At 45.4% G+C, this 23,191-nt stretch overlaps 1 protein-coding gene across 3 annotated transcripts in view; it reads right to left on the reverse strand.

Moving 5' to 3' along the window:
* HIPK2 (homeodomain interacting protein kinase 2) overlaps positions 1 to 23,191 on the reverse strand; it is a 129,454-nt gene that overhangs the window by 74,516 nt on the left and 31,747 nt on the right. For all 3 annotated transcript variants that reach the window (XM_063395670.1, XM_063395668.1, XM_063395671.1), the window contains exon 2: positions 11,120 to 12,218. In XM_063395670.1, the coding sequence (XP_063251740.1) occupies positions 11,120 to 12,216 (1,097 nt within the window). In that variant the 5' untranslated portion in view covers positions 12,217 to 12,218. The remainder of the gene's footprint in view (positions 1 to 11,119; positions 12,219 to 23,191) is intronic.

The following is a 23,191-nucleotide window of genomic DNA, read 5'->3' on the forward strand; positions in this document are numbered from 1 at the left end:
AAAAACGAGCAAGACGTCGGGAGCTTTTTACTACCTTCTAAAGTAGCCAGGCACATGGATATTTTATCTCTCCTTTTGGATCTGCTTTCTTCCAACGGCACAGTTCAGCGACTTCATACAGATCAGAGACAGAGTTCAGGCTAGCACTGACAATTTCATTAGAAAAAAAAAGATAGAATTGTGTTTTCTTATGTTCTCTGCTCTTTTATTGCTATTTTCAAAATGAAGAACAGACCCTACCAAAGTGCTAAGGGCTGAAAACATAACTCTAAATGATACAGGAAACCCAACTTTGTGCCAATCCATTTTTATCCTCTCTTTGTGGCCATAACAAAGCTGAGAACAAGAGCTAAACAATGGAGAAAAAAGAATAATTTCAACTTTTTTTTTTTTTTCTGAAAGTAACATCAGCGACAATAACAAGAATCCATTCAAAAGACAGAATGTTATCTTCCAACACAGTTAACATGCTTTTCTTTCTGTCTCTCATTATATATCTTACACATCAAGCTGTACTTTGACCTCCTTACAAAGGAATACATTTGGAGCCACCACATTGCTGTACCCATACTGTCACTGCTAAGTGAAATCCAGCACATAGTGCCATTCTCTTCCCTGCTCCCTCACGCACCTGACAAGAGGATGAGTTATCAAATGAGCCTCCAGAAAAGCATTTCCAGAAACAGCAATATGACTACCTCCTGCTCTTGCTTGTGCTCATGCAGCCCTTCAGGATCCAGTCCACTAATTTAACAGACTAACAACGACATGAGCTGTATTTTTGACAACTGTGGGGATGAGATCACTTAGATAAGCTTTGATTTCTGATACAGACCATTACTTCATTTTACCTACTGAAATCAATTGGCAGTATTTCATCATTAACTTTTTAGCACAGTAACCAGCAAATGAATCTAGTTTCAGCTGAAACTGTTTACATTTTAGATTTCATCTGCCCCTCTTAATACTTTTGTGAGCATCAGAGAAATACTCCATTTTCCTCTCGGATGACTATTCTCGTTTGCACTTTTCCACTGGAAAGTAAAATACTCTTACAACTAAATATATTGAAACTTTTATTAACTCATCAGATGCTCCTTCCCCTCCCCCCAACCTCCCCGCCACCCACTAGATGCTGAATGCAAAGCTCTGCTTGGAAGCAACTATTTGAAACACAAGTTCTTACCCTGGTGAATCCAAAAAAGGCCATCAGCTTTCCTTCTGTATGCCAGCTGTCACATTAACACGCCTGCTACCCCTCATTGTCATATTTACTGTTATACCCTATTACCCTTTTGTTTAAGGGCCTCAGCCACAAAAATCTTTGTGCAGGAGGTGCTGTAAACACAGCCCTGCTTCAGCAAGCACAGCACTCCAGGAGAACAGCACAAGGTAAATGGTACTGGAGAGGACAAGCAGAAAAGGTGGTGTTGCTCAGCAGTGCTACCACAACCATCCAACCATCCTATGTGTAGTTAAAACAACTCAGTGCAGTACAGCTCCTCCTGATGTCAAGTTAGCTGAAGCACTGCTAACTTCTCCTTGTCTGCCTCTATGTGAGCACAAGCATCAGCTGCTAGAACACACAACTCTCCTTATCCTCTAAAGGCTTCAGCTGGTGACCTTCCTGTGCTCAGAAGCTGTGTAAGGCACTAGAGTTATCTGAAAACTGCCCCAAGCCTCTAACAAAGGTAGAAATTCAGCGATGACAGTATAAAACTTTCAGCACTTTCCATGTCTTATCAAGCCTGGGGTACTACATTTGGTTTTGAGAACTTCTGCTTGAAATCAGCTATAAATGGCAGTGGTGGACAAAAAGCAAAATAATGACAAGGAGTTAACCCGACTCTCTGAACTGCAGAATTTTCAATTCAGAGTCACTGCAGTTAGATTCAGGTCAATTCCCCCCACATCTACCCTGCCTCTCTCCTTGAGCAGAAGCCTTTGGAGACAACACAAGATTTGGTAGTGGGTAGAAGTCTGCTACTCTCTGGCTAATGCAAACCAGCAGAAGCAGGGACAGAACCTGGATGTCCACCCAAGTACAGGTCCCATGCAGTCACAGAGGCAAAATAAAGGTAAAACAAAAAATTAAATGTAAAGCAAAATTACTCATATCTGTGCGGTAAAACAATGTCTGCAATTACTTTTGTCCTTCAATAAGCAAAAAACAAAGGTCAAGCTGCCACTCAGGGACAGGTTACTTTCCAGCCCATCACAGGAACGGGATGCTGTCTTGTTTCGAAGTTGGTTCTCTGGCCTTCAGTCTCCAAATAGCAGGAAGCGTGAAACTTCATCTTTCCTCCCACCCCTTTCCTTATTTGGGAAACAGCAACTTCCAGGAAACTGTGGTCTGTAAGAGGATTCCTCCTCTGCCCCTCCTCTCTCTCAGTTCCTAGAGCCACTTCCCTTTTACTTCTTTTACTTCTTCCTCTTAGAACTGTGAATGTCTCACACTCTGTGTGTGTGTGTGTTTATATATACATATATATTTATACGGATGCCTCTCTTCTGCATTTCTTTTTTCCTTGTAAAGCACCACAGAACAATTGTTGTATGATCTGGCCTAAAAGGCAAAGGACTTTGCTTGACCTTCCTTCTTAAACAGGTAACAGCTGTGGCTATAACTCAGCTTAAGTCAGGCCACAAGATTAGTGTTTTTCAAGCAAGATAACCACTCTCAAATACTTGAGAGTTGCTCCTTTTCCCCAGCATGACCTGGAAAATGAGGTAGCTACTGAGCCCCCACCTGACAATAAGGTGCCTTTACATGAGCTTAGGCTAATTTGAGGCATCAGTGCAGCCAGTGGCTTGAAAAGATAGAAAGTGGGGACTGGAGTCATGTCATTCAGGAGTCTGAAGCTGAGGAATGTATAACCTCATACTAATTGTTGCATCTTCAGGTAATTTTTATCTTCTGGTAATTTATAAACCAACCAGTCACTTTTCTAACCTCATCACTAATAAGCAGCAGAGCAGAGATATTTTCTAACCAGAAAATGCTCTTCATTGTAAAACAGCTTTGCAGTACCACTGTGCTGGAGCCTAAAACTTGTGAACCTAATGAATGCACAGACATACACAGTGAGCTTCCTCCATGTTACATTTACATCTCTTGCCTGCACTGAGCAAATGTACAGGGGGAGGTAAAAACCTGATAGGATTTAAATACACGGTACTTGAGCAAAGTATCCCTGAAATCCTGTGCAAACTGTGTTGCTAATGCTTTTTCATACTCAGGAGAGGATGAGGAATCTCACTGCTCATAATTCTTTTATTTTCACACATGGAGCACCGATCTCCTCCCAACAGCCCCTCGCCTCATTTTGCTTCTCAGCAGCCACCCCTGCCCTTGGCCAGCTACTGCTCTGACCCAAATATGCACTGAAATAAATGTAGGAAGACATAGAAAATGCTACTACTGTATAAGTGTGACTGCAGGGCACTGTCTTCCACTGGCTACCTATTGCTGGAGTAACATCTGTGGGTCACCACACCACTGCTCCTATGAGCTGCTGCTGTTTTGTCACTGGAGCTGAGAAAAGGAGCACCCTCTCTCCGCTCTGCTTCCTTTGCACTTGGTGAGGAAGTGACTTGAGTAGGAGGAGAGAAAGAAGGGCAAACACAAAACCACAGAAGTAAGCAACTAGAAGCAGAGACCAAACTTCATGCCTTTCATACAGGGGCAAACAGCCGGCTCTGAGTGCAGCTGGCTCTTGTTGTAGCCCTGTGAACTGCACCTTCACTCACATTGTCTCTGCAGCTGCTTGTCACCATACTGAGCTTGATTACGTCCCAGCCCCCGAGCTGAGCACAGGTATCTTTACCAAAAGACTGTGTCTGTTTTATGTGCTACAGAGATGGAGTCTGAAGTGCTACAGCCAGTAGCTGCAATAAGAGGATTTTGATTTCTTGTAAGTAAATAGTTCTTTTTAAGTAAAACAACCTGGCTATTTGTACCTGTTTCAGGCTTGCCCTGGTACAGTAAATACAAGAGTGACCTTGATTTTTCACATCATTTCACCAGGCTGCAGCCTTAACAGGACTTACTTTGCCCATAAAGCTTAAGAGAAGAAAAATAGACAGCAGGAAATCCTGTGACAGGCTTGTTTTGGTGGTGATGAGAGACAAACAGTATCAGGAGAAGAAAGGAAAAAAATTACCCACCCAAAACCCCATAAATCCAACACCTGTAGCCAGCCTGCAAGTGGGGGGAGTGTGACTTCCAAACCACACCCTGATCCTCCCAATGCTACTGAAACTACTCTGACAGCAAGCACAAAGAAGGTAGGGATTAGTTTAGGATTCTCTGCTGAGTTTAAAAGAAGGTTTGTGATGTTCTTGTTGGAGTTCCCAGATGAATTCAGGTGGTAGTACACGGACTGGTAACAAGTTTATTTGCACACTGCCTCCTCTCTGCAAGCCCTGAAAGCACCTGGGAACTCCATCTTAGCCCCATTTGAAGTGTTATTTGTTTCCAAAGTGTAAGGTATTGCCTTTGGGGAGGTCAGCCCCAGGTGTGGCACTGGCAAATGCCCAGAGGGAAGGTTTGCTTAAAGGGGTAAGTTATGGAGTAGAGGGGGTGGAGGGAAAGGGGAGCACAGTTCTAGAATCATAACCCTCTGGAGGTGATGTGGAGAAGGATGAGGTGAGTTACCTCAGTTTGGGCAGGACTGTGTCAGACATGGTGGTTGACTGCTGAGCCCTGGCTCTGCTCCTGCTTCTGTTCCTTGTCTGCCTGGGTTGTGGGCAGTGCCCCCGAGGGTGAATGAGACTGCTTGTATTCAGAGGACTGCCTTTTCCTTTGTGGGGATCACTGATGAGTTTAAAAGCTGCAGCAGCCTTGGGAAAATTACATTTACCTTTTTCTCCCCAAGCTTTGTTTGCTCTTTTACATGAGAACCAAGGGGTGGCACCAGCTGATGGAAGAACAGAGCTTCCAGCCCTGGTACCTGCCTCTGGCTGCTGCTCACATACTCATGTCTGATCCAAAACACCCTTAATGAATTGATCCCTGCCTGTGGACACACAGGTTCCTTCCTTTCCAGCCACCAAGACAAAACTGAGATCTGCAGGAGTAATTACTGTCAGTGCCCCATCTTTGCCATGTAGGAGCTGTTTCCAGAGAGAGGAGAGGGGCTGAAGGGATTGGCTCAGCACTCAGTTGCAATTTTCCACCTCTCAGATGCAGACGAGGTAAAAGGAAACATTGTGAGACTTCTCCTTTCCTTGGTCTACCAAAGACTTCTCTTTGCTGGGGAAAGGCTCCTTGTCAGGTTCCTTGCAAACAGGACTTGTTACAAATCTTCTTGGGCCAGAGGCAGGTAACTGGGCATATTTTATCCACTTGGTTAATAAATAAACAAAGCCCTCCTGTGACAGACAGCCTTTTTGACTCCAGGGATGCAGGGCTTCTCTCAGAGCAAGGCCAGCATCATGAGCTGGAGCTGGGCAGGAAGGTGCTGTGACAGCACAACAGAAGGGGCACATCAGCTTCGAGAAGATAAAGGAGGAGCTGGAGTGTCTGCTCAGAGCAAAATTAAAAATACTCAGGGAAATAGAAGGTTTCAGCAGAGAAAACACTCGGGAGGGTCTAGTTGAGGAGATTGTTTAGGCTTTTCGGTTTTAAATTAGACCCCAGGCAGGGGGTACAGATATGGTGAATCTCTGTTGGATGCACCATGAGCACAATATTGGTTTACCATCCCTTCTCCAAGGTGATTTACACACAAAGGAATTTAGCAAAGAACTATCTTTGCTTGAGTTCTATACAACCAAAAACCAACCTGGCCTGACTATCCCAAAGGTGGGCCAAAGCCAAAAGCTTTCAGCTAAATGTCTTTTGCTTTCCTAGACTTGGTAGTCTGGGTACAGTAAAGCTGAGATTCAATTAATCCTGATGTTGGTTTTGAAAAAAGAATCCTGCTGAATTTTGATTCCGAAAAAAACAACTTCAAATTCCAAGGGTCCTTGGGAAAGAAATTAACAACTGCTTAAAATATTATAGCTTGTAGTCTGCTTTTCCTCCAGTCTTCTGCAATGTATTGCCAGTTTTGCAAGCCTGCAGTCCTACCGGGCATGATTGTCACCAAGTGAAACCGAGCTTAGACTTCAGCAATGAACTTTGTGGTTTCAGTCCAGTCTCCACAAGACACTTTCCTCCTAAAACCATCCTGCTCTTTACCTTAGAGAGGCAGAGTCAGTAAAGCAGTGAATGTTGCAGATAGGAGTAAAACAGACTGGCAGAACAATGTGGCTCCCACAGCTGCAAACACAGTCAAACCTGAGATAGAGATGTTTTTGCAAGTCCAGAATGGCAGAAGATTTTGAAATATAAGTGCACTGTTATACAAGGACACAGCACATGCCAGTTCAGTGAGTAAACAAAAAAGCATAGCCCATCCCTGTGTCATTACAACTGCCTCATTTAAAGGGCAGTTTTGACCAGAATGACACATTTGTGAGTCACACAATGGGGAACAGGTTGTGACTTTGCTCATAAATCTACCTTGCTTTGGCTTCCTGTCAGCATGGCTGAAGGACAGATACCTGTCATGGCACAATGTCCATGTGTGGCAAGATGGATCCAGTTTAGCCCCCTGCACCCCTCAGGACCTGCACTCACCCAGCCAAGCACGCAGAGCCAGTTAAAAACCACACCTGCACACAGCCTCACTGCACTCTGTATAGGTGGCTGACAACATGCACGTAGCCTTTATGCATGCATATTTTCTTGCAGTGTCTGAGACCAGACTGATAAACACCTCTTCCAACTGGTACTCAGCTTCATTCTCTGTTATCCAAACATTTCATCAAAGGCCACTTACCTACTAAGCAGACATCTCAACCCAAGCCAGACAAGCCACATACCAAAAGCCTTTTGAAAACAAGGAACCAAACCTGAATTTATTCGCTAATAGTGAAGGGGTGACAGCCATTATTTTATATCTGCAATATGTTGTGAATTCTGAAAGACTTAAATCTCATAAGGTGATTACACTATTAATTAACAAAACACTCTTATCCCCTAGGTGCCAATACAGCAGCTGTTTCAGCTGAACAGCAAAGAAAAGTCAAGAGGGCAAGGTAACAAACTGGTAGTGCCCCCATGAGCAGCCCAACTGCTCCAAGCACCCCCACACTGCCATCCCATGATGAGGGAGGGCTCTTGTTCCAACAAGGGGTGACCTCAACTCTCCCTCTACCACCCCAACCACCCCAACCTCCCAGAGGGCAGTATCCCCTCTTCCACCTGGGTGCATGAATGGGGGCTCTAACAAAGGGACCATCTGTTGCAGCCTGAGCCCTGTATTTCTCAGGATGTGGGTTTTCCCAGGAAGCTTTCATACATAGCTGATCAGCCCAGAAGGGATCTCTCTGGTCATTCATTCCTCTGACCCTCTCCAAAACAGAGATCATAGAAACTACCTCAATGATCTCCCTGTCCAACTGCAGCTTGAAAAGGACAAAAATAAAATCCCAGGAAGATAACCTGTGATGCAGAGGCTATCACAGCTTTTTGATCCATTTACTCTGAACAGGGATTCATTTCTAGCTTAAGCATGTTTGGCTAAAACCACCAAGTGCAGAGCCCCACTCCTGCACTGTGAGCTGGGCAGAGCAGCCCTCCATGGGCAGCTTCAGTTCCTCACCTTTTCCTTCAGGCACCTCCAGACCGTCTGTATCACCACAAACCTCCTTGAAGGGTGAGTGATCAGGCCCAGGTTGATGCAGCTGATGGCAAGGGACAAGATGAAGGACTACGGTGACCAGGCTGGGACCCCTCTCCTATGCAAGGGACATTTGGATGGCCACCAGTCAGGTCCTACACATGCTGGCTAAGGATGCCATGAGAGAAACTCTTTGCACCACAGCAAGTTTTCCACCAGAGGCTGAAGATGGTGGGCAGAAGGAGGATGATCCTCTTCACAGCAGCCCCCCTTTTAGATGACAGCTCTGACCACAGACTGTGCCTGTGATGTCCTTTGTCAGGCTGGGCCCATGGTGTGACCCTGCTGGGGCTCATTCCTTCTCTTGAGGCTCGCAGCAGGCACTGGTGACACAATGGCCCTGCCCTCCCAGAGGGGGATTCTTGGCAGCACAGGAGTTCCTGCAAAGCCCAGCTTAGGCCATCATGCTCTGCCTCTCATGGGCTCACTATAGTCAGGAGCAAGGGAGAAAGATCTACAGAGTACCACTTATGGCAGCAGATCTAGCTTGGAGGAGGCTGTGTCCTCGTCAGAGAGTTGGGAGCTAAATTCTGCTGGACTAAAGACATTTTGATAGTATTTTTGATATTTTTCATCCCACTCTGTCACCTCAATACCATCACCATCCTTCCAGAGTGTATTTGCTTAGAAATATCCCTGGTGGGACAGGGACAGTTCTGGGTTTGGGGCACCCAGTGAGGGCCCCTGAGCAGTGCCAGCAGCACAACAGCAACCCTGCCCACCATTCTTCCCACAAAAACTGGGCTGAGGGATCCTGTTCATCCTCAAAGCACATTACACAGCAACAGCGGCAAATCACCCATGGAAAGTCCATGGGGTCCTCTTGGTTTATAGTGGATTATGCAGATTCAGGTCAAGAAAAAGCACAGAGTTTGTTTAAAGACATTTTGTCTTCCACCTTCAGGAGAAGAAAAGGGGCCTGTCATTTACGGGAAGAGGAAAGGCCTTACATTGCTCTGATGAGGAGCAGGATCCCACACACCTTTCAATCCATCAAAAGATTTGGGCAGCACATTCTCAAAAGTAGTGAAAGGAAAAAGAAAAAGCAAGTTGTTAATAAAATATGGAGACAACTTAGGAATTCGCTTGCAAAAGTCCATGATAAAAAATCTCCAGCTGAGATCCTGCCTCTACTTCATATTCCCCTGTGCTTTGCTTCATCTTTCCTTAAATGCATGGGGCACAGGGCTTCTGTCACTCCTTTAGCATGACTGCTTACAGTCTGAGAGATTTTACTAGTCTGAGGAAGGTTTTCCTTCACAGTCAACTTAAATGTGCCATTTCTTGAAGTCATCCCCTTGTCTTTTATACTCTAGCAAGCAGAACAAGTGTGAATTAAATGGAAGACACATGAAATCTTTATAAAGCCCAGTGTTTCCCCTAGCATGAAAGTTCCTTCACTTTAGAGACGAAGGGGTCTTTACTCTGTGCTGTATTTTCCCCATTAGAAAATGAAGAAGAACATAAATTTTCCTCATGACTTGAATTTAGCTTAATCAGCAGCCCCCTGCTGATGTAATTCAACCCAATGAGATTTTTCTTTTTTTTTCTTTTTTCCTGGTGAGTTGCTGCCCCTTTTCCCCTCCTCCCACCAATTCAGGCACGGAAAACAAGGGAGGAATTAGACAGACAGGACTTATTATTTATCAAGCTGCAACTTCAGACTGGGCAGGAATAAAATTTAAAATATAAAAAGCAAATTTTATCAAGCCTTTCTCTCTCCAGAGACTGCCATAAAAATATTCCTTGTTTGCCACTGAGAACCATTTTTCTCTTTCATTTTTTCTTTCTGTCACATATTTCATTTTTGCTGCCCCTTCTGTCTTTCAGCTAGGGACCTAGGCTGCTAACACAGAATCACAGGTAACTCAACAACAAAATGCCTGTATTATCTTCGCTTTTTTTTTTTTTTTTCCTAGTCTGTCAGGCAATTGCAATTCTAAAAGCTTTTGCATATTTACCACAGAAACATGTCTCTCCTGGAGGATGGGACTGTCATCAGGTAGAACATCTTATTTAATAAGCCTCTTCTGAGGTATGAACTAGGGCTGGGGATTTTTTCCTGGCCTCCTTCAGAGCAAAGGACAAGCAGATAAAGATCAGCTGCTGCCGTGCTACACTGTTAAAGTTCCTGTTCCTGTGAAAATTAACTCTCTCCAAGCTCAGAATTCAGGTAGGCTTTGCCACCCTGAAATTCATGAAGTAGGAAAAGGGTCTGTTATCAACTCATGCTGGTTTTTCATCCCCAGTCCTCCCCGTGGATAAGACAGGTTTCTATTTAGAAAGAGATCAACTACCTTGCTTTTTTGTAACCCATCTGATGAGCTGTAGACACTGCCAGGCCTGATTTTCATTAAATCAGTCATGAAGAAGGATCAAATTTTCTCTCTTTGCTCCTGTTTCACAGAAGTACAACAACAAAAATATGGTCTGAACATTTCTAAATTCAGCTGTTATCTAAAGACAAATTGCCTTCACCCCCTTCACTATTGCTCCTCGCCCCTGAAGCAGCAGTAGAACTGCTTTTCTCAGTCCCTAGGATGCTGAATCAAGATAACTGGTACCAAAGAGAGGGTCTGAGAACATCTGAGAACAACAATAGAGACTTTGTGTCTTGGAGTCAAGACAGAGGGTGAGTATGCCCTGCCAGGGGTTTTGAAAAGAGGCTGCTCTGCTGAAACTGTTCAACAAGCTGAAGAGGTATGTATCTAGTTCCCACATTTCACTTCAGGCACACCTGAGGTCACAACTCCATCCTAGCATGTAACGAGGGACTGTGAGTGGGAATCAATAGACAGCAACCGGTCCTCAGTCCAACACCAAATCACTGACAACACTTGCCTGGAGGGGAGCTGACAAGAGCCAGCCAGAAGACTCCCATTGACTCAGAGCCTGTGTGAAAACTAATAATTGACAAACCATCTTCTGCATCTATACAGTTTTCCTGTGGGCCAAACTTACACTTGTTAAGTCCTGGTTTCATATATGAGTACAGACTAGAAGACACATTTGAAATATGGATTGATTGTTTAGGTTAAGGTAATTCTGAAATCAAGAACCTATATCCATTGACTTGGAATGGAAATGTGGACACCTCCTCTTCTGGAAACAATTCCAGAGAGAACAAACTGATAGAAGTGAAAGACATTCTAAATTGTAACTAGCAAACTCTATTTTTAAAATGCGATTATTTACAAACTTACAATGGTTTTCAATGCAAGTAAACTCCAAGAGGTTAGGACATCATTTTTTTCCTTATCATCAACAAGCCATTCTAAGAGCCATCTCTGTTTAGAATTAAGAGATGACTCTCATTCATTTGAATGAATGTAAGAAAATTCCCATAGGCAAAATACTTCTAGAAGTGTTACATGGGCCCAATCTCTTACCTGTAGTATCTGGATTGAAGGTAAGTAGAACACACAGCTTTAGACACATGGCTAGCTGAACCAAAGTCTATGACCTTGACCCTATATGGCTGTCGGGATGGGTCTACCAGCATGATGTTCTCTGGTTTGAGGTCAGCATGAATCAGTCCCAGGCTTTTCAGCTTCATTAGGGCAGTTGCTACCTGCTGCAGAATTGGTCGAATGTACTTAAGGGGCAAGGGACTGAATTTATTTTGTTTTAAGAAATCATAGAGGTTCTGCTCCAACATTTCAAATACCAAGCATGTGTGATTCTTGTGCTGGAAGCATTCATAAGCACGGACAAAGTTGTAGTCATCCGCGCTTTCTGTGCTCAGCCGAGCCAGGATGCTCACTTCAATCTGGCCTTGCCGGGCATAAGAAGGGTGGTTTTTTAGGATCTTGATAGCCACAATCTCATTAGTGCCACGTTTCCAGCATTTGACTACTTGTCCGAATGTTCCACGGCCAAGAAACTCTAACACTTCGTACGTGTTGGTCATGGAACAGAGCACCTCATGTTGCACCAGCTGGTAATCCCCTTCGCTGTTGGAGCCACTGTTTTTGGAGGTGGCCGTGGAGGTGGTGGCGGTGGCTACAGTGGCCCCACTGGCATTGTTCTGAATCATTGGTGGATGCTCCTCGATAATCTGCACGCTGCTTGTGTTCTCAATCTCCTCACTCTTGCGCTTAAGTCCACATTTTTGGTAGGTGTCCAGAAGGCTCACAGTGCTGCGACGCATCAGGTTGTGTGGCCCGCCCAGTGTTTGCCCAGACACTGCAACCACACCAGAAGTGCTGTTGGCAGATGTAACCACGATGTGCCCCGTGCTGGCTGGGAAGATGATGGTCTGCTCGTAAGGGATGCTCGGATTGGGGATCTGGAGGGAGGCGTTGACGGCTGCTGCGGCGGCTGCTTGGGAGGACTGCACGTTCTTGCTCTGGTTGTAGACTTTGCTGTGTGTGCCGTACCCAGTCATATCCCAGTTTGAACTCGGCTCCACTTTCAGTTTCTTCACGCTACAGAAGGCACTTGACTGAAGGGTATGAGGAGAGAAAACTTGCACATGCGAGGCCATACCTGCAATACAACATCAGAGTGAAACCACAGTGTCAAGATGCCTTCCCCAGCTTTTTTCATTTGCTCTGTGGCAGGAAAGGGAAATGGGATACAGGCTTCAGATACATCACATGCACACACACAAAAAGCAAGTTCTTCCAGACATGTGCATTTGACACAAATAAAATATTATGCTCTAAAATAAATCCTTACCCCAGACTGAACTATACTAACAACATTCAAGATTTCTGCTCTCTTGCTCTCCCCCTTTTCATTTTTAATAACACGAATGTACATGTTATTTTTACCTCCTCTGCCTAAAGAGACTCCTATTCCCATTGTCTCCAGGAATATAGCTAGCTTTCTGGAAGAACTCATGTCAAATAGTGCAAAGTATTCTGACTACAGAAGCCAAAACTCAAATCCTCAGGCTCATCCAATCTTAAGCAGTTTGGTGGATCTGACTTAAACCCTCCGGTTATTCCTATAAAACCACTGCATAACTTTTAGCCTACACAAAGGGAAGATGGGACCAGGAGATACTACACTGTGAGCAAATGGAGGTGCATGGATAAAGCTGAGGAACCAGAACAGAAGAAGATGATGTTTCAGATTGCTTGCCAAGCCCGTGAGTGGGAATTGTGCACAATGCTAGTCTGTGCTCAGGGACACTGGAGATGCGAGGTACACAACATGAGCTTCACTTTGTGCATTAGGTGCTCTCAGATTTATAAAATTGTGTTCACCTATTCTTATTTACAGTGACAATACCATCACTGGAAAGCAGATCCTCTGGAAAGGAGCAGCATTGTTTATGAAGCAACATACACATTAGCATGTGGCAGAATTAGCTCCTAATACAGCTTTATTTTTTACACAAAAGACAAAAACCAATTTTAATGCAAGCTTATTTGGTTTCAGAAGAGCTAATGATCTTCTAAATCTTTTAAAAAATTCACACACCACCAAAAAACAACCCCACAACCTCATAACCAAAGCGAAAATAATGCATCACCGAGACAGACTCACTGAAGGATTCTGAGTAATATTCCACTGAAACAGAAAATGTGCCTATTCAGAGAAAAGAGATGTGGTGCATGGAGAAGGAGACAGCTAAGTCCTGACTTGCTGCCAGCTTTCCCTGCCCAGGGTAGGGATAGTACTGCTGGGACAAACATTTTGTGAAGAACACAAATCCATGGGGACTTCTGGGGAAGGAGTCAGCACCCAGCAGGAGTTAGAGCAGAAAGGCACAGCCTCCTTCACCCTACTATCTGTCATCAGTGTTTCTTTTTAATAAACCAGAATGACTAGGGAAGAAAAAGACAATATGCTGAGCTGGCACCATTGTTGAATTATTAAGCACAATCATAACCTTGACTTGTTTTCAACTTAAAAAAGTTAAAAGCTGAATGAATGCTTCAGTAACAAAACCACAACAAACTCTGCAGTGCACATGGACAACTTCTTCATGTGGAGGTGTGACAGTATCTGACTCGGTCTCCTCATAATTCACTAGTCCATGATCCTCTTCAGAAGGTTTTCTGGAGCTCGTGTACACAGACACACTCACACACATGCAGGCTTACACAACTCATACAGAAAAATATGAATGTCACTCCACAATCACAAAGCTCAGTAGTCAAGTTAATAGATCTAAACACACCCAACACTCTTTTTCCAGTTAATTCCCAGCAGCCCAAAGGCCAGGAGTGGCTCAGAAGAGGGGTGCTGTGGTGAGCCAAAACCTACCATGAGTAACTACTCAGCAGTAACAGGCCAAGCAATCTCTCCACTCTGCTTCACCACCCCCGCCTTCACCCCTGCTGTCGTGATGAATTTATGAGGACAGAGCAGACGCAGAAGAAAACCCCTCAGGACTCACGGGGAAACCCTCACCTGGGCCTGAACGCTGCACACAAAACCCCACTGACCCCAGTTTAGCAATGAAGCCCTGCAAACCATAGCCAGCTGCCCTCTGCAGACATGACCCCTGTCTCTCAGTGGATTTATGACTGCTTGCTGTCGTTCCCTTTAATTCCATTACCCCGTGCTCCCCCAGCCTCCTGGGCAGCAGTTTCCAAGGTCCCTGCAACGGGGTACTCAGACGCCCTGCAGCTCCTTGTCCCGCTAAGTACCTTCTCTCCTCTCCCTTTCCACAGGGCAATGATGCTGTCACGAACGCCATGGCATGTGGCAGGCGGCGAGCTCGGGGAACCACAGCAGTGCTACTCAACTTGTCATCCTGGACACAAAGACCGTATGTGAGTGAGCCAAAACCGTGTTTGTTTTTCCACTGATTAAGAAGAATCACGGTGTTCCTTCTAGTACAGTACTGACCTGTCTGGAGAGAGGGGGTGGTTTGATGTATGTTTTCCCCCTGGACGCAAATAATATGGCAGATGTAATTGGTAACATATTGTGGACCTAGCAGAGGTGTAATTTATAGTTTTATGGCTTTCATTCCACAGTGTGCTTGAGCAATCTCTCTTCGTAGAAAATAAAAAGGGAAAAAATGACTGACGCAGAACAAGGAGAGACGTTCTTCTTGCACGCTGCTCTAAAGATAACACCAAAAGAGTGAGGCATAGCAAATTAAAGTCAAGGATGTGAAGCGCAGCAGCTGCAACTTTCTCAGCGCTGCTGTAAAAACCAGGATAATCGCCACCGCTAAGGGACAGGCTTTCAACTGGTGCAAACTGGCAGGGCTCCACTTGGTATCAGCTGACGCTAAAAACAAGGTCAGCAGTCACTCAACATTGTCAATGTCAGATGGCTGCCTGTGCCCTTTGGTGAAACGAGTTGTTGTTAGGGACTGGTTTCCACATCGACAACCGGCCCCTTGCTGTCCCTGAAACACTGCTGGCAGCCTCAGCAGAGGACAGGAACAGGGGATAAACACTGACTCACCCTGGTACCCCAAAAATGGAGCGGGGGAAGGAAGCAGTGCTTCTGTGGGTAAAGCGAGGACTTTGGACTCTTCTGCTGCCGGTGCTGCCCTCCTCAGAGGTTACATCTCATCACAGAAAAGGTTTGTTTGTTTTCCCCTAAAAAAGAACTACAAAATCTTCTTCCTTACATCCAAAATTATTTTCTCATGTTTGAGGTTTTAAGGGCACGTATTGTAAGGAAAATAACTTAGTGAGTTCCACAGCATAGTCCAATACCAAGAAATTACAGGCTGATTGACAGGTTGGTGATGGGAAAAGGCAGCTTCTGCAGCAAAGTAATTTTTATTGCAAATTTTCCTGTGCAGTTAATGCGAGAAAAACACAATCCTAAATTTCCTGAGGACACAATAAAACTGTGCTGGTGGCATGTTGTTTCTTTGAAAAAGGATTTTTGCTCCATGGCAATAGCAGGAATAGTAATAAATGTGAATAAAAGTTGGATGGTTTTGTTACAGGAATCAAATTCCTCATTACAGCCTGTAATATGATTTATACCTTCAGCCTTTTGATTACATAGGCTGACAACAGCTTGCCACAACGTCCATGAGGAAACAAGCCAGCAGGAATGAGGCGATCCATGCCAGCCAAACCCAGTGGCACTGATGTCTCAGAGACAATGGGAATGCCCCAAGGGAGCATTCTTGCACCCGGGGTCTTGAAGAAACAGAGGGGCCATAAGCTGCAGAGGGATGGAAAGTGGGATGTTTCACTTGGAAATGTTCTTTTAACTTCCCACTCACAGGTCTGATAAGAAACTTCCTTGCAAGGCTGGGTTTCTCCTATCACTTCCCTTCTCTGCAGGAAGACCCTAGCAGTCACCTTTCCGCATTTTGCATGGAATGCCCAAGGCTGGCACCTGGCTCCTCACCTTTTTGCACTCTGCCAGGAGTGGAGGGGGTGAGGATACTTGGGATTAGCAGCTTTACCCACCGAGCATTCCTGCTCACCTGAATCCCAGCTCAGCAGCCCCATCTACACCACCAAAATCTTTGGCTGGACTAAGTAAAGCGGCAACTCCAACTGAGCTGGTCCCTGTCTTGACGTGGGTGCAAGGCAGGCCTCTAGTAACCAGCCAGGATGAAGCCAGGACACCACAACAGCTAAACACATGTCCTGAGGAGTGTAAGTCTAAGTTTTATATCACCCCTGAGCACGGCGAATGTCTGGGCTGGGAGCAGAGTCAGGGTTGGGCACCATGCATTAAATAAAATTGATAGTTCCTTTCTTTAATAATGAGTTTAGTGTAGTCATTTAAAGCTCTCACAAAACTGACAGTAACTGGATTTAATGGGGCCTTCCCTGTCCTTGATACGACTCACATATCTCCCCATAGCATCTACATGAGATGAAGCAGGTAGGGTGCAGCCAGGGGACAGTGTTAAAACAGCTAGAATGACTTTTATTAAAAGACTTGAGGGTTTTTTTGTTCCTGAGAACTCCTCCCACGTCAGCTTTCACTTAATAATAATTTAGCAGGTGCTATTTACAATTCAGATGGCCCTCTTCTGCATGCACACATAAATCACGCAGCCGCCTCACTTGTACTTCTAACAGGTTTCAGGAAAGCAAATGAGGTAAAGTTCCCTATCCACCCACGTCACCCCAAAAGGCAAAAAAACCACACTTTGGGGACTAAAGAAGGAGCAGTTTGAAAGTTACTGATGTTTTCTTGTGGTTTACTCCCAGCACTTACTGCTGATTTTTAAGTGTGGCCTTTGAGGTGGCAAGAGACCGAGGCAGTGCCCTGTATTCAGTAGGAAGTCAGACCTTCTGCAGTACCTGCAGAGCTGCCAGTGCTCTGTAACCAGAGGCTGCTTCCTGGCTGCTGCCAGGGCCTGCTTGAAAAATACTGTAGAAAGCACACGGTGTGTGTTCAGCATATAAATGATGCTTGGAAGAAAATACTGAAATAAGTATCTTCCACTTCTCCCCAGAGAGGCACAAGCCTGCAAACCCATATCCACGCCCAGGCTGAGAAGGCAGTGAAAAGGGGATTGGCCAGGTATGGCTAATGCATTGCTCCTTCCAAACAGCCATGTCTCAAGCACAGCACTCTTCTTCACAGTGGCCTCTGTGTGGCTCCTTTTGAGGCATTGTTCCCAGCACCACTGCACTCTCAGAACCTCCTGAAAATTTATGTCCCTGGAAGCCATACAAATTCTTTCTCTTGTGCTAGCGAATGTTTGGAGACAACCTCAAAGCAGTGCTCAGACCTCAGCTCCTTCCTGTTCCTGGTGAGCATAAGATGTCAAGGGGCCTTCGTTTCAGGTGAAAATTTCCCTGCCTCCCTGTTCTGCTCTTCCTGTCCTGCTAGTAAAACTGTCTCGGCCTAATTAGTAGTTTTCTAAATGTAGTGCACAGCAGTTCCCAAAGATGTAAGATGTGACAGAGCACATCCCCTGCACTGCTCTGGACCCGGATTCACACAGCTCCAACCTGCCATGTTTGATCCATGCCTTATGGCCAAATGAAAAAGTGAGACTTCCCAATGCACAGAGTAGCCGTAAACAAACTCAAACAGACAAAGACAAGCATCCATCTCCTTCCCTCTCATCCTCACCAAAAAGCACATCCCTCCAGTGCAATAGCCAGGGCACTCTAATCATCATCACCTTCAAATCCCATATCTTCCTGCCACCCCGACTGCCCTCCTACATACCCCTCTCCTGCACTTATGGCATCAACAACCCTGCCTCCTGTTTAATTCTGCATATCATGACTCTCCTTTATAGGTATGATCAAAATTATCAACAGGACTTACTTAGCACTCTTGAGCATGGAGGTGGTGTTGGCAGTTTCTCCCTATTGTGGCCTGATCAGGTTATTTTGGCATGTGGCTCAGGATACTGCTGTTTTGCCTCACAAACCATCTTTATTCCCTTCCTCACTCTCCCCTTAACTCCTTAAATCCAGGGCAAATTGTATGCTGGCTACTGAAAGCTTTCTTAGCTGTAATTTGGAAACATTACAATTCTTATTCATCCTTTTGGTGTGGGCTCAGGGGCAGATGAGCCTGAAAACCAAGCTGTGGGCTCCTCTGACATATCCCTGGTTTCAGGCACATGAAGCAAAATCTCAGGGACAAATACATACATTTACATTTGAATACTTCATTACACCTCAATGCAAGACTCTTTCAGGGTCACCTCCATCTCCCACTGGAATGAACTGCAGTAATGACAAGAGATATTACAGATTTCCTCAATTAATCATGTGACTAGTTTATGTTTCCCATTATAGTTAATTAACTATGCAACACGTGAGAACACAGGTTAAAATACACCTCACCAGAGGCTGCCCCATCGCTTCCCTGTAGATGCTACAGTAACTGGACCTGGCACCAATTTCTAGATCTTGGTGTGAGAAGGTCCAGCAGTCCAGTCCGTGCTGCCCTGAACTGAAAGATAACCCCTAGATATTTTCTTCTCGGCATAGCTGGAATAGTGCAAAACTTCTCTTCAGGATACCTCAGTGTTACTGCGTGGAAAGCAAATGAAGACAGCATGTGAACACAATTTAATAGTCTCCAGCCTTGACAAAACAGAGCCAGAACCAAGTAAGTAAACCCCCTTCAGCAAATCTGTCAAAGCTGACAGAAAGACTGTCACCTCTACAGAAATCATGAAGTGAGACTGCAGACGCCCTACCAAGATGTCAAAGTGCTCTCCAGACATAAGCTGAGAAACCTGGGAGTCCACGGTGCCCATGTCAAGTCTCTGGGGCTTGAGAAGACAGATCACAGCCCGCCCTGCTGAGCAATAGTCCTCCAAGCCAGGGAGGACCTCTGGAGTCCCAAAACCAAAATGAGGTGGTGAACAATAAAAATGGAGGCATGCACCTGAAAGCCTTCAAGATCTGCATGAGTGTGTGAAGGAACTTCTGCATAATGTAAGCATAAAAACATTTTAGGAAAGTGGGTGTCAGTGAAGTCAGGAAGAAGTTTTACAACCAAGTGATCAGTACTCCCAAGGGCCTCAGAGGAGAAGAAAATCTGCTTGGGAGTCAGACATGGGATGAGAAAGAAAGAACAGAAAGAAAGATGAAATCAGAAAGGTGAGATTGACAGAAGCCCTGCTTTGAAGCTTTATCTTTGAAGGACACTGAAGGATGTCTAACAAATGCTTTGCTGAAGACATCCCTCTTTCAGATTTCTTGGAGAGAGGCCCAGCAGAACTGAGGCAAGTGTGGAATGCTTGGCTGGGGCTGTGCTGCAGGCTGCTGGGGAACCCACGAGCAGCACCACATCTGTTTAAAGAGCTGAAGACTGTGACAACACCCACAGCCCCACTTAAAATGAGGCATGACATGATGAGGCTCCTATAATGCCATGCTTGAATGAGCTCCTGAAGCACTGGGTACAGCCAGAGAAGCTGGGGAAAGCAAGCTACCAAGGAACGTTTCCTCATCCTCAAATCAAAATGGAGCCATATGAGTCCAAAAGCAGTTGCTCACATCAGTGTGCCAGGTAGAACTGTTTGGCAACAGCATATGTGTTCTGGGCACCTTCCTCCTTCCCATCTGTCCTCCACCATCACAAATTGGAACAAACAGTAACCACAACATTTCTACAGCACCCAAAACTCCCTCTGTAGAACTACACAAGATAGTCCCTGCAGTAAAAGTGAAACTGGCCATAGTTTGCCTTGTAATCCAGCCTAATGTCTGGAGCCCTACATTTAACTTCCAAACAGGCCTGTAAAGCAGGAGCCTCTAGATCCCAACAAGCTCCATCTCTGATTGCTACCTGCTAACAGAGTTACATCCTGAAACAGAACTGAAAGAAGGATGATCTTGGCATGGCTCTGCTTTCAAGGCAGCATGGCTCAGGCCACTGCTGTTCATCTTCTACCCTGTCCTACAGGTGCAAGGGAGGACTTTCTCAACCTTCCTGATCCCAGACTTCACTGGCCATCCTACAGTGCCTTCTGTTATCCTAGTTTCTGGGAAAGGGTACCAAGGTCTCTCAAAAAGGAACCAAAATGAATCAGTTTTCCTTTGCTGCTCTGGTTGTGCCCCCCATCACTCACACAGCATTGGCATATTCGTGGCTTCCCACAGCTGCCTAGTGGAAAGGATATTTTGGCTTTTTCCACGATGGCTGTCTCCCCACCTGGATGGCTTTCCACCTGTAAATATTAACTTTTTAATGTCAATGACTCCAACTGGCCTGCAAGTGTGGTTAAACCACAGGGAATTCCTGGCATCTTGCATACCTTACTTGTTAGAAACAACACTACTTGTGAAAGCAAGACATGGGCAAGGCTCACTGGAGTCTCTGGCTGAGCCTCTCACTCCCACAGGATTTTTTTTCTAAGTGTTTCATTTGCAAAGAGGCCATTGCATGACATTCAGCCCCTGCTTTGTTTAAGAAATCTGAAACTCAGATCAAGCTCCAGCTGGGCTGAAAACATCAGTTTGCCTATTCACAAGGTCCATTCCTACATTTGATTTCCATCAGGATACAGATCTGTTAGAGAGAAACAAGCCCCTGGTGAGGTCTGGATGGAATACACAGGATCTGGCCTGCAAAGGAAGATGAAGATGCAAGGAGAGAGGTAGGGAAGCTGGACACAGGACTCTGACAAAGCAGAAAATTGAGACAGAATGATTTGTTGACCTCCTGACTGCCACATTCCACCTTCAAGAAAGAAAGGCCAACCACAGGACTTATGGCACTCTCAAACATTGAGTGTGTGGAGTGTTTTAGGAAATTAAGAGAAAGGATAGTACAGGTTGATGACCTGACCTCCAGTTTAAGGAATTGCAACAATTCTGTAAATAACCTGCCTTCACATCATCACCCTAACACCCGACCTGCACAGGGAAAAGCCTTCAGTTCCTCAAGGAAACACCTTGAGCAGTTTTCACCCGGTCTTCTAGACTTTAAGGCCAAGAAAACATCCCCAAAATTATGGCCAAACAGTCAGAAACCTTTTCTTGCTGCCACCTGTGGCTTTTGGTTTGCATTCCAAAGCAGGACTATAAACCCAGAAATGCATGATGTGAAACAGGCCATGAGCTGGGACCAGAACAGGCACAGCAGGACTGAGCCAGCTGGCCCAAAGCAAAAATGTCACCATGGAGACACAGGGTGCAGGATTTGGATGTGGACTCACTTCTCCCCAAAACAACTGTCTGTCTCAGTCCATTCACCTTTGAGACTGGCGAGTGGCTCTTGTATGAGACCACAGGTGGTAGGGAGCTGCTGCAGCCTCCACGAGAACAGTGTGTTGACAGGTTTATCTGTGGGAACCAGTGATTCTGTTTGCTATATTTGGGGTTGTACTGACCTCTGTCATACAAAGCACAGGGTCACACTCAGGCACACATAAACAAGTAAACACTTGCACAGCCAGAAGACCCTGAAGGCAACAAATCTCATAATCTCCAAAAGAAATGGGTGATGCTACCCCAAGCAATCCCACAGAAGTGCCTCTGGACACCTGCCTGCCCCACTGCTGGCTGGCTTGCTGGGGTTGGAGCACGCCTGATCTCCCACTGTCTTCACATCAACTTGATTTTTAAGCAAGGTCTAATAGGACAGAGGCCAGATCAGCATGCAGAGAAGAGGCCAAGGACGGACAGCCTAGGTGATGTACAAAGCTCTTGCTTACACAGAAAAAAACCCTGATTTAGGCATGAGGATAAACTACATGAAGGATTTCAGAGCCCTGAAGAGTAAACATCCAGAAGCTCAGGAAAAGCTATCTACTTGAGAAAGGAGGATGTAAGGCCCTTGTGCGTGATGAAGTTGTTCAGGGACAGCACTAACAGCCTACTCCCCCTCAAAGCTCTGAAAGAAAAGAAATCAGTCCAAGGGAAGTCATTAAGAGAAACAAAACAATAAAAACCTCCACCTGTATCAGCAGAACTCCCTGGCTACCATCAGTCTCTCCCTGAGGTTTCTCTTTTGTGCAGGATATGATTATTTATTGACATATTTATTTACTCAGCTCCGCAGTGCTTAACACCATGGCTGCTGGGCTCCTTACACTGTCAAAATTAGAGCATGACAGAAGAGGAGCGAAGCTAAACAAGGAGATCCAGGATGACACAGCCCAAATGCCTTCTGCAGTGCAGCCCGAGGCATGCTGCCACTGAGACGGGCTAGACTGGGAGACCCCACAGCCAGCCTGGAAAATACACCCTCCCTTGGTGTAACTTTGTCCCAGATCACTCAGTGCTTTCGAGACCCTGCACAGCACCCTGCAGAGACCCAGAGCGCACCTCAGGCCGTGTTCAAGTGCTGACCATGAGTGCCTGCTGTGCGGCACTCGCAGGTATTGCACAACTGAACCTGCAGAACCAAAAATCTGCAGCAGAAAGGAGAGATGGCTGCAGATGACATACCAGCTAAAGAGGCTGTCAAGCCTTCTTCTCACTCCTGATCCTACATTGATGAACTGACATGTCACTTTGTGCTTCCAGCAGCATGCAGCCACTTGCCCAGCCTCTTCAGAAGCATCTTTTTGGCACCATGACAACTGTTTTGCAGCCATGTGCTTTCAACTCAGAACATTCAATTCTTTCCTTTTCCTACACAATGAAATGAAAGGATTCAGCTTAGATGCAGTGGGACAATGAGTTCAGAATCACCAATGTGTCGGTGACGTTGCAGCCAAGCTGGCCACAGTCACACCTATGGGTTTTGACTAACAATGCAAGGGAAGTCTGGCCAAACTGAGTCATGGGGGAAAGAAGAGTTTCTGGGAAAATAAGCTGTGTATGATTTTCTCACAAGGAGCAAATACACCACTGTTTCCACAGGTTCCAGAAAAAACAGATTAGTAGCAACTTGTGGTGAAATAACAACAGTTTTCAGGAGGTCCAGGAGAACACTGGGCATCTTAGCTTTTCCACAGTCATAGGAATGACTAGGGAGTAAAAGGGCCTGGGGTGGGCCTATGGGCTTTACTAAAACTATGACACTCCCAGCAAATGAGAGGGGAGAACTGCCATAAAAATACCCACAAACAAACAAAACAGCCAGAGGAATTTAGTCCCAAAAGTCCTGTGAACTTTCATCATTTATATACTCAAAAC

Source organism: Prinia subflava, chromosome 4 (genome assembly GCF_021018805.1).
Source record: "Prinia subflava isolate CZ2003 ecotype Zambia chromosome 4, Cam_Psub_1.2, whole genome shotgun sequence".
NCBI lineage: Eukaryota > Metazoa > Chordata > Aves > Passeriformes > Cisticolidae > Prinia > Prinia subflava.